The sequence below is a fragment of the Suricata suricatta genome, chromosome 10, assembly GCF_006229205.1.
Source record: "Suricata suricatta isolate VVHF042 chromosome 10, meerkat_22Aug2017_6uvM2_HiC, whole genome shotgun sequence".
NCBI lineage: Eukaryota > Metazoa > Chordata > Mammalia > Carnivora > Herpestidae > Suricata > Suricata suricatta.
Window position 1 is genome coordinate 95,705,658 of NC_043709.1, and position 12,025 is coordinate 95,717,682.

At 34.4% G+C, this 12,025-nt stretch overlaps 1 protein-coding gene across 1 annotated transcript in view; it reads left to right on the plus strand.

Moving 5' to 3' along the window:
* Window positions 1–12,025, plus strand: part of LOC115304941 (pregnancy zone protein-like) — a 43,122-nt gene that overhangs the window by 9,821 nt on the left and 21,276 nt on the right. Inside the window, exons 9-14 of the mRNA XM_029955291.1 lie at window positions 1,322–1,436; window positions 3,225–3,334; window positions 4,784–4,945; window positions 5,544–5,771; window positions 6,986–7,049; window positions 10,583–10,725. Coding sequence (XP_029811151.1) covers window positions 1,322–1,436; window positions 3,225–3,334; window positions 4,784–4,945; window positions 5,544–5,771; window positions 6,986–7,049; window positions 10,583–10,725 — 822 coding nt within the window. The remainder of the gene's footprint in view (window positions 1–1,321; window positions 1,437–3,224; window positions 3,335–4,783; window positions 4,946–5,543; window positions 5,772–6,985; window positions 7,050–10,582; window positions 10,726–12,025) is intronic.

Here is a 12,025-nt window from a genome sequence, read left to right on the forward strand (position 1 = left end):
CCAGCCCCATTTTGTGTGAAGAGCTTACTTTAAAAAAATTTTGGTTAATAGAAGAATCAAATGACATGCTATAGAACCCAAAAGGCATACAGAAGAATATATATAAAACCAGCATTAGATAAGAGAGAGAGACCTACTGGAACAATGAAATCCTTGATTACATCAAAGAAAATGTAATAACTAGAGAAAACAGCAGAAAATGGAATATGTTGTGTTAAAAAAGGAACGTATAAATTACTGATTTCAGAGCAAGAATACATAAAAGCCCAGAGAGTGACAAGGAGTGGGCACTGTAAGTGCATGGAAAAGAAAGTTATCAAAGCTACAGAGAACAAATAAATAAAAGGCTAGGATGATGAATATGAGGATAAATGTCAAAATAAACATCAATGAGTAAAATAAACATGAGAGGAATTTAATTACAAAACCTTTAATATATCTGGGATAAGTTATTAATTTTTATTTTGAATTGAGTAAATTATAATAGGATTAAGTAAATTAGAAGTAAGTTAAGTATGATTACATGTTATTATGCAATAAATATTTTCATGTAAATAAGTAAAAAAATGAAAACAAATCTTTCTTAAGATATAGATCCTAATAGTTATTTTGGAAATATAATTACTATAATGATTCACTTATTCAATGAATATACGTTTTTATTAATGTCCTAGGCATGGGGAAATACAGTTAAGAAAATATAATCTTTAGTTGATGTTTGGATGAAGGTGGTCACAGAGAACCTGTTATTTCTTTTTTTATATATAAGGTTTTACTGGTTTATTTTGAGAGAGCAAAGGAGAGGCAGAGAGAGAAGGAAGAGAGAATTCCAAGCAGACTTCGCACTTTCAGCACAGAGCCCAATGTGGGCTGGAACTCTCAAAATGTGAGATCATGACTTGAGCCAAAACCAAGAGTTGGGCATTTAACCAACTGAGCCACCCAGGTACCCCAGACATATTATGTCTGAGCTGTGTTTAGAAGAGCAGTAACTGTTAGCCAAGATAAGAATGAGAGAAAGAACATTTTTATCTGAGGAACAGCATATGCAGATAGACAGAACTATAACTGAGAAGTTTACTTGGGCAGAAGTAGAATAGGCTTTCAGAAGAGAAGAGGGAAGGCAGAGGCAATGAGTAGCTCAATAAAGAAATTTGATATCATCTTTGGCTTAGGAAAGGATAAGCACCTAAAAGATGTTCAGAACATTTGTAAACTTTCCTTTGGCAGGAAATTTTGAACACAGAATCTTCATAGATTGTTTACTGACATTTTTGGGCAGCAATCAGAGGACCCATGGATTTTCTTTCTTTCATTCCAGGCAAACAGTAAAGGCTGTTTCACACAACTCATAAAGACTAAAATATTCCAACTGAGACAAAAGGGGTTTGACATGGCAATACAAGTGGAAGCCAAGGTCAAAGAGGAGGGAACAGGTTAGTTTTTTTAAGGTTTATTAATTTTTAAGTTACTAATTTATTAACCTTTTATCCAACTTCTATTCCAGGTAAAACACTTTGTAGTTTCCAGAGACTATGGAAATAACATGGTCCCTGCCATCCAGTATTTAGAAATCTAAAGAAAAAATACATATATATATGTATATGTGTGTATGCATATATTTATAATCATAATAACATTTTCACAAGAAATGTAAAATCTAGGGGCATCTGAGTGGCTCAGTGGTAAACCCACTCTTGTCCAACTCTTGACTTTGGCTCAAGTCATTATCTCACAGTTGGTGAGTTCGTTGTGTTCTGCCCTGACAGTGTGGCCTCTGCTTAGGATTCTTTCTCCCTCCTTCTCTCTCTGCACTGCCCACGCTTTTACTCTCTCTCTCTCTTTCTAAATAAATAAATAAACATTTAAAAATGTAAAAACAAAAGATCAAGTGAGCATGAAGAGAGAAAATTAATTCTAATAGACAAAGTTTATAAAGTAGCATGCGGACTGATTTGTATAGAATGGATAATATTTGAAAGCTAGCAATGAACTGGGAAAGCATACTTCACATACAACAAATGTGTTTGGTCTCAGAAGAAAATGAAAATGTAGATCAGGGATAAAGTGTTTAAAAATGTAAATCATATGCCAAAAAAGATTAGACTTTATTCTGAAAAGCCTTGGATATTTTCAACTATATTGGAATAGAATATTCTAAATAAATTGATATTTTAAAAATATAATTCTAGCAGACATGAAGGGGACAGGCTAGATGAAACAGTTTTAAGTAGTTACAGTGTGATACATCAGATTATTCAAAATTGCTTTAAAGATTACAAATCTGGGGCCTGGAAAAATGGAAATGCCATTAACCAAGATAAGGAGTAGATGAGAAAGAGTTATGGTAATGAGACTGTGTCAAAAATAGTTAGTTGTTTTGGAATATCAAGATAAAAGATGATTCATTCAGTTTCAAAAATAATTTTAAAAGAAAACCAGGGCAAAATCAGTACCAGAAATGTAAATCTGAAACAATTCCTATTGTATCTATATCTTTGTAAGTGTCAAGGCAATTGTTCTGAATGTGAACTCACTTAGCTTTGCTAAATCGAGGCTAGAGACAGACAAGAAGAGGCCCAAGGACAGAAATAATTACAATTAAGACATAGTATCAAATCAGTCAGAATAATAAAATTAGTAATCCTAGGGGACCTGGGGGGAAAATAGTAGGGTCTCTTAGAAGACACTGGAAAGGTTTCGGTGGTTCTGATATATGAAGTATTTCTGAGAATTCATTTAAATGAAGTCTGAGATGAAAATACTATAGTGGAAGCAAATAAGGGATCCTATAGACTTCTTTGGTAGAACAATGTTTTCGATGATGAAGATAAAATACAGATTACACTTTGATGAATGGAAAGGCACCAGGTGTTGGCTCTACCGTGGAAGGGCCATACAATGAAAAGAAAGTTCGTCCTGGGTAAGTAGTTTGTGATAGAAAATAAGCATATTTTGAGCATGATTCCACTGTAAAGAATCATAATGCATGCAGAAAGTAATGGAGAGAGGGCAGGGATATGAAAAAGACAGAAACAAAAACAGAGCAAGATCACAGAAGAGGTGAGAAGAGCAAATTGCTTTTATTTTCTAAGTGTGAGAAATTCTAGAAATAGAAGATATAGAATAGAGGCAATAATTTGTTATGATGGAGTGAAGCTGGCTTGGAGGTATGAGGTGAGTTAATATATAGAACAGTTCAACATCACTTATTTATTTTTCAGAGTTGGAATTAACTGGACATGGATCATGTACAGTCACAAATACCTTAAGCAAATTGAAATTTACAAAAGTGGATACGTATTTTGGGCGTGGGCTCCCTTTTTTTGGACAGGTAAAATACCTTTTCAAAAGAATCATGCTGTGGGCGATGTGGCCTTTAAGAAAATGAATTTTTATACCTTAAAGTATTATAAAAATAAATATCTATTTAGATTGAGGAAAGAAATTATGGCAAATGACAAACTTAAAAGGCAAATACCATCACAGCCAGAAAAACAAAGCATACTTTCATTAATTAACTTCTAACATGCCTCTATAATCCATTTCACTGACAGTGAGGACCCTGGTTGGGATTCTCTCTCTATGCCCCTCTCTCACTCATGCTCTTTGTCTCAAAATAAATTAATTACTTTTTTAAAAAACGAAGAGCAAAGAACTAAGAGGTAGCCAGTGTGACTGGCTGAGATAGAAGATATAACTGGATTGACTGACTGTATAGTTGTAAGTAAGCCAGAACAGATCCAGAATAAGCTCAAAATTTTGTCTTGAGGAATTAATGAAGATTTTAAGGAGATAACAGGACCGGTTTGGCTCAGGTAGTATAGAGAATGGTTTGAAGCCAGCATGAAGGAAGAAGAGGGTGTACTGTGTAAGATTAAATTAAAGCTATTGGAAACCAGATATAGAAAACTATTGTGTACCTCAGAGAATAAAATAAAAACAAAGCATTTACTTGGGGTCTCAGAATTGCAATTCAGGAATCATGGATTTGGGCAGCAATTCAAATAGTGTCCCCTCCCCCCGAGAACAAAAATCAAGAATTTTTCAAGGTGAAGGGAAATTCTTGTGCATGTTTTTAATGAGGAATTTTGATTGCTATAGGTGGCAGAAAACTAATCTAAACTAAATATAATTGGTTGCTAAGGCTATCTCTGAGCAAAATCTTCTGTAGCAAGTTGCAGGTGTTTGAACTGAGTTTGGTCCAGTTCCAAAGTTCATCGTTCTTCTGGTGAGGATGTACATAAGGCCCATCTCTTTAATAGCCTCCTAGCTCCACTCTAAACCTTTTGTTAAGAGACCTCATTTTATTTCACTCACAGGGTTTAACCGGCATGGTAGAAATGGATCTGGAGAGAAGAAAATAGGGGGAAAATGTGTCGAACAGGGAAAGAGATAGCATTTGGCCAAGGGTTAGATACAGTCAGTCAAAGAAAGAAAACGATTTCAAAAATAAATAAATAAAAGGCCCTTGATATTGCTGTCTAAACTCTGGGATGGATAGATGCACCATATACTAGGACAGAGAACACTGGGGAGGAAGAAAATTAGGAAAGATAATATTATGCGTCCATTTTGGGATATTCTCAATTGTTTTATGCTTAGGGAATATCTAAATCAAAACGTCAAATAGTCTAGAACTCAGAAAACAAATCTTATTATCAGATTCTAAGATCTTCAGTAAATGACAGCATCTAAGAGGTCAAGAGATGAACGAAACAAGGAATGGAAAATACCATTGCTATGTGACCCTTGACACCATCTATCACTTCCTCACTTCTAGGTTCTTCTAGTCAATGAGAAAGATCAGCCAATCCCCAACAAAACTGTAGTCGTCACTGTGAATGTAAATGCATTCCGTTCCAGCTTTACCACGGATGAGAATGGTTTGGCGGACATTTCCTTTGATACCAGTGGCTTCACATTTAATTCATTCACAGTTATGGTAGGTGGACAGCGGCAACAGGGGCTGTAAAAAGATTGCTGTGGTCACATAATTTAAGGATATATGGGAAGCACGTAAATTTTAGGGAAAAAGAAATGGCGATACAAAGGAAAATAGAACTTAAGCAACTAAGTTATAAAAAAAAATGATCTGCCAGAAAAGTTTTACTTTAGATTGACTCCATTTACAACCTGCCCAGGACATTGATTCAATCATTTTCACATTCCCTTATAAAATTCAATATTTTCACAAATTTATTACAGATTAGATTTTCTTGATTTCTTAGATGAACCACTATTTTTTGTTTTCTGTAGAAGATTCAAATAAGTTTATGCAGTTTATAAGGCATTAGGGTATTGAGAAAAAATAATTGGTCTTTACAGTAAGTGAATATTATCTCCTGAATCAGTATGGCACAAGCGTAAGTAAACTTAAGGAAAAGTCACTCACAGATCATGCTTTATTTGGGAAAACAGACTATCATGGGGCCAAATAAACATGATTCACATAAAATCTTCAGTAAATGACAAGAGTAACCTATGTACACATAATGTATACTAACAAATGGCCTTTTTAGGACCTTTACTTTTTCCACTAGGTCACTTACAAAGAGAATACTCACTGTTTTGATGAATGGTGGCTTGAAGAATTTCATACACCAGCACAGCACACTGTTAGCCATATTTCTTCCCCAAGCAAGAGTTACGTACACCTTGAATCTGTTGCTGGTACTGTGGCCTGTGGACAAACCCAGGAGATCCGGGCACACTACATCCTGAATGAAGAGATTCTAAACGATGAAAAAGATTTGACCTTCTATTATTTGGTAAGAATAGAAGTAGCTCTTCCCAACTGTGTAACCTCAGAAAGACTGTTTTTATCTAAGTAATACTCTTAGTAAAAGATCAGTGTAAACCTTTTCCTTTCCTTATTTTTATGCATGAAGAGAAGTAGCTTCCTAATACATTATTAATGTTTTAATTTCTCATTTATGATCTGGTCTCCACTGGAATTTCTAAGCTTTTTTTCTAAGTTCCAATGGAAAAATTATTGAATGAAAGAAGAAAAAGCCAGGGGAAAATGCCTTAGTAGACAAAGAAAAATGTTTTTCTTAGAACTCAATAGACAAATAAGAAAGGATAAGAAATCAAGAACTTATTCAATAGGAAATAAAATTATAAACAATCTTCTGGAAAATATTCAATTTTGACATTAATTGAAGAACTGAAAAATAAAACAATAAATCTGTAGCATTTTTACATCTAGAAAGCTTCTAAATAACTTACAAAGCTCATGACTGGTATTACTGCAGGGGAAAAGGGCACTGACAGCATATCATAAAACGATATGATACTTTTGAGGCCAATAATACCCTGAGATTAAAAATGTAATCCAAAATGGTAGTTACTCAAGTAAGTCATTTTAGGAAGAAAGACTTATGTGTTAGAAATTCTATATAGGAAGATTAACTGTAGACTATTTTTAAAAGTCTCTTGAAAAGTAAAAAGAATTGACAGTAAGTTGGAATCTTAGTTGTATTGCTTGTTAGTTAAGTGATCTTGGGCAAATTACCTGATCTCATTTTACCTGAATACTAGCAATGAGATTTATACCCACTTCATGGAAATACTATGTACATGAAATAAAATCCTATAACTAAATAATTTAGCTCAATGCCTGTCACATAGTGTCAATACATTCAGTTTTTTAACAATTGAGAATACTTACATATATTTTATATCTATCTGTCTTTACTGTATATTGCTTTGTGTGTTTAAAATACTAGTTGAAAGAACATGCAAATTTGAAGTATTAATATTCAAGATAAATAGCAAATATTAAAAATACCAAAACATTGCCAGACATATATTTGTTATTTAAAGTATGTAACTATACAATAGGAATGTATTGAAAGAAAACTTTTGTGTTCAAAACTTCTAGATTGCAGTAGTGATAAAATTTATTTATGTATTTTAAATATGTTCATGTAAGTTTAATATGTGCCTTTTAAAATGATAATGGATATATTTTCCTCTTCAGATCAAAGCAAGAGGAATCATTGCCCGATCAGGAACCCATGTGTTGTCCATTGAGCAAGGAAACAGTGAGTACTTCCAGAATTTCCTTTTTTTCCCCTCATATATACTCAAATCCTGAACATTTTAGCAAGATGGAGTCTTTTTACATTTTACACTGACATTTTACAGAGGTAATGGTCACCAAACTTCTTTCATCAACCAAAGAAGAGAAAGCTAATACAAAATAAATGAATAAACATTTTTAAAGGATGGGGGGTGAGCACCTGGGTGGCTCAGTCGGTGACACATCCAACTCTTGATTCCAGCTTAGGTTGTGATCTCACAGTCATGAGATCAAGCCCTGTGTCAGCTCCACACTGGAAGTGGAGCCTGCCTGGGATTCTCTCTCTCTCATTCTGCCCCACCCCCCCACTAACATACTCTCTCTCTCAAACATTCAGAAGAATGGCACACTAGGTTCATTTTAGTCCATTTAGTATTTGTTCTTCTTTTTATAACATTTTGATATTTTAAATTTTATTCCTAAAGTATAATCTATTTGTTTTATAATTAAATGTTTTTAAATGCATATATTTTTATTAAAATATTAATTTTTATTAACTAATTTATTTAAAAGTGAAAAAAATCACCAAAGAAAAATTTTACTGTGTATGTGTATTCATTTCCTATTGCTACTGTAATAGATTATCACCCACTTTCTGGCTTATAACTGTGCAAATTTATCATTTTACATTCTGTACATTAGAAGTTTCATGGGGCTAATGTCAGGGGAACAGCAGGACTGGCTGTCTTCTAGAGCTGTAAGAAGTTACCCATTTCTTTTCCTTAGAACCTCCTGCATTCCCCAGTTTGTGGCCACTCTGTCTTCAATCCCAGGAGCACTTCATCTTCAAATCTCCCTTTTCCATTTCTGCCTACCCTTTAAAGATCACCAGGATTCCACTGGGCTCACTTGGATAACCTAGGATAATCTTCCCCTCTCAAAGTCCTTGATGTAATCATATTTTCAAAAAGTCCCTTTTGCTATAACATGAACACAAGTTTTTCAGATTATGATATCTTTGGCGGGGGGGACATTAATCTGCCTCCATCAAACTGCCTTCTGGTCCCAAAGATTCACATAGGTCCCATATGCAAAATACACTCACCCCATCTCAACAGCCCTAAAAGACTCAATCTTTTATAGCATTAACTCAAGTCCAAAATGCTTTCTAGGACAAAAAAAAGGTCATCAGTCCCCCAAAATGTTGAAAGCTGGTTGGGCAAACAACATTAGGTTTCAGGATCCTGCTTAAGCTGCATTGTACAAATATTTGCATGTGATATTTTCATTTGTGCTCAGTTCAAAACATTTTCAAATTTCCCTTTTGATTTCGTCTTTGGACTATAGGTGGTTCATGAAATAAGTACTTTTTTGTTTCTAAATATTGAGATATTTTTCAGAAACTTTTCTTAGTGATTTATAACTTAATGCATGTTTTATGGCCCCAAATATGGTCTATCTAGGTAAATGTTGGAATTTCTATTATTCTGCTCCTCTGTGTTTTCTAAACATCATTTAAGTCAACATGGTTCACAACATTTCTATATCTTACATGACACTTTCTTTTTTAATTTCCTTGAATCATCAACATCTCTTGATTTCTGTTATCCCTGGAAGAATAATTATCTTTAAAAAAAAAAAAAGGTCTGTTACAAAAGGATGAATACATTTGGTCTATTTATTTGTTACATGTCCCTAGGTTAAATCTCATAAATAACTTCCCTCTTTTTTATTCATTTGAATAAGGTTAGGCTATTATTTTACAAAGACAAAATAAAAGTAAAAGGAAAACTTTTATTAGCAGCATATTTAGGGATCAAAAAGCTCATTCACCCAAGATGAGTCAGTATACACAGGAAAAAATGAAGAGTACACGTTACAAAAATTAAAATATTTTTGTTTTTTATCTTTGAATCTCCATTTCTGGTTCCTTGGCATACAGTTTGTTACACCAGAAATATTTTAAAAATAATTCATAAATAAAGGGTAAGATATCTCTTTGTTTAAACTTGTAGTAGCTAAACTTTATTTGAAGTTTATATATTTGAAAAGAACTCAATTTGAAGATAATATATCTTCCTGTCTTTATCATGAGAGTTTTGGAAAAAAAGAAACATTAATAAGTTTATGCCTTCAAGATGTCGTTATACCTTTTTTAAATGTTTATTTATTTTTGAGACACAGAGAGAGACAGAATGCACAGAGACAGGGGAGGGACACAGAGAGAGGGAGACACAGAATCCTAAGAAGGCTCCAGGCTCTGAGATGTCAGCACAGAGCCCCATGTGGGGCTCAAACCCATGAACCAGGAGATCATGACCTGAGCCAAAGTCAGACACTTAAGCAAATGAGTCACCCAGGTGTCCCTGTTGTTATGCTTTTCATGTGTTCTTTATACGGTTTTAGTATTATGGTTTCAAATTATTTTATTGAAGTATAATTAACACAAAGTGTTATATTAGTTTCAGGTGTACAGTGTATTCATTTGACAATTCTTTACATTATTCAGTGCTCACTATGATAAGTATAGTCACCATCTCTCATCATACAACACTACTACAATATTACTGACTATATTCCCTATGAGATCTTGTCATTTGTGACATCATGGATGGATGTAGAGGGTATTATGCTAGATGACATAAATTGAAGTTTCAAATTTATTTTGACCCTGCTGTTTCTATTCATCTTCCCCCCAAGCTGCCCTCCAATCTTCTAAAGATACAGGAAAGCTATAATTCTGAGAGAATTTTCTGCCACAAAAACAACATTTATGAGACAATTAAGTGTGTACATCATATAAGCACTATGTAATGCACAGAAAAAGAAACAAATAAGGTAAATATAGGCAATTCGCTGATAAAAATCAGTCAGACCTTCTTTTGTATGTATTGTACCTGTATCTCCGCAGTATTGAAAAACGGCCTAAAGGTAGAGATTATGTTGTATTCTTTGCCTTATCCTCATGAATATGACAGGAATTGTGTTGATTTGGATAATAGAGACAATTAAAGACATTTAGAAGTTCTTCCCTCTTGATTTCTTTATTAAGAAATCTTTTATTTTTCCTTCCAAGATTTTATTTAAATTCAAGTTAGTTAACATATAGTGAGTGGAGCATTAGCTTCCGGAGTAGAATTTAGTGATTCATCACTTCCATGCAACACCCAGGGCTCAACTCAACAAGCGTCCCCCTCAATGCCCATCCCCCATCTGGCCCTACCCCTCCTACAACCCTCTGTTCTCTACAGCAAAGAGTCTTAAATCTTTTTTCCATTTAAAAACAGAAAGGTGCAGTAAATTTTTTTTCTACTTGAGCAGAGGAAATGAACAACTTATCTTACACTTTTAAGGAAAACTGTCATTGGTTCAGCATTTAGGTACTAAACACTACTACTACATCCACAATTGTATCAATGCAAGTCTTCTCTTACTTTAGTGTTTAGTGCTCCAAATGTTAGAAGAAGTTGAGTAATTAGAGAGGTTCTTCTTGACAAAGTTGAGAACTCTTCTCTCTTCCTAATCAATTATCTTGAACGTTTTTTTACTATACAGTGAAAGGGGTATTTTCCTTCTCCTTTCGAGTGGAGTCGGATATTGCTTTTGCTGCCCAGTTGCTCCTTTACGCTGTTTTACCTAATGGAGAAATTATTGCTGACACAAAGAAAATCGACACTGAAATCTGTTTTGCCAATAAGGTGAGTCATTTGTATAAACAGTCCTTTTATTCATCTCCTCTTTTGAAGCATGGAAAAGAAAGATGCCATGTACATTTTAAAAATGCCATATAGTGCTTCTGGAACGTTCTTCGGAAGGACATGCAGAGGCTGAGATGCCATACCTTGAGGGGTGGTGAAGAAGCAGGTGACCCTAGACAGTGTTTTACAAGTTTCTTGTTTTATCTTAAAACTCATGTGGGGTTCAAAATTCTGTTATAAAACCTAAAGAGTTTTAATTTTGACAAGTTTTGTTCCCCAAATTTTCTGTTAAAAATATTGCTTTGCAAAGATGTGTCCATTTTATCCCATCATACCCCTGACACACCTCAGTGTATTATCGCAGAAACCAGTAACTCATTGTGAGTTTAAATTCAGTTTGACAATACAGAACAGGGATATATGTATGTGCTCCATTTTGAGAAACACAGCCTGGGCACTCTAATAGTGACTATAGCATAAAAATCTAGCATATCTGAAAAATCTAACATACTTGCATATTTTCAAAGAATATGCAGTTGCAACAAGAAGACTTTATCCCAACAGAATTTTGTTGCTTCATGATAATAATCTGATAGCACCCACCAACTTCACTTATCTTTTTAAAATTATACCTAGAACTCTTTAACATGAATTTTATGGAGATTAAAACTGCATTTAGGGGCTCCTGGGTGGTTCAGTCAGTTTACTGTCCAACTCCTGATTTGGGCTCAGGTCATGATCTCATGGTTCATGAGTTCAGCCCAGCATTAGGCTCTGCAATGACAGTGCAGAGCCTGCTTTGGATTCTCTCTCTCTCACTCTCGCTCTGTCCCTCTTGCATGCACCCATGCTCTCTCTCTCAAAATAAATAAGCTTAAAAAGAAAACTATGCATTTATAGCAAGTGAACATTTCTGCAACAAAACAAATTAGACTATCTTTTTTTTTTTAAATTATCTTAGAAAAATACAAAATGGATTCTGATATCAGACTTTAATTTCATCTTACTAAAGAATGCTAGTAAACTGGGACAGGTGTCCAAGAGCATAGCTTCTTCTGGTGTGTCCCATGTGAACCAAGAATAAATATCCTGTCTCAAACTTCAATGCCCCTGCTGCTTATTGTGGGTAGTTGTTGGTTAAGCCTTGGAATGGCCATGTTATGCTACAGCTTTTGGCACCCTTTGCTCATTCCAGCAGTGGTTTCTTGCTGGTGGAAAACATGGGACAATCCCTGAGTACCACCAGAAAATGTCTACATAGAAACGTGAACCCCTGGATGTTATTCTCAGTCTTTTCATG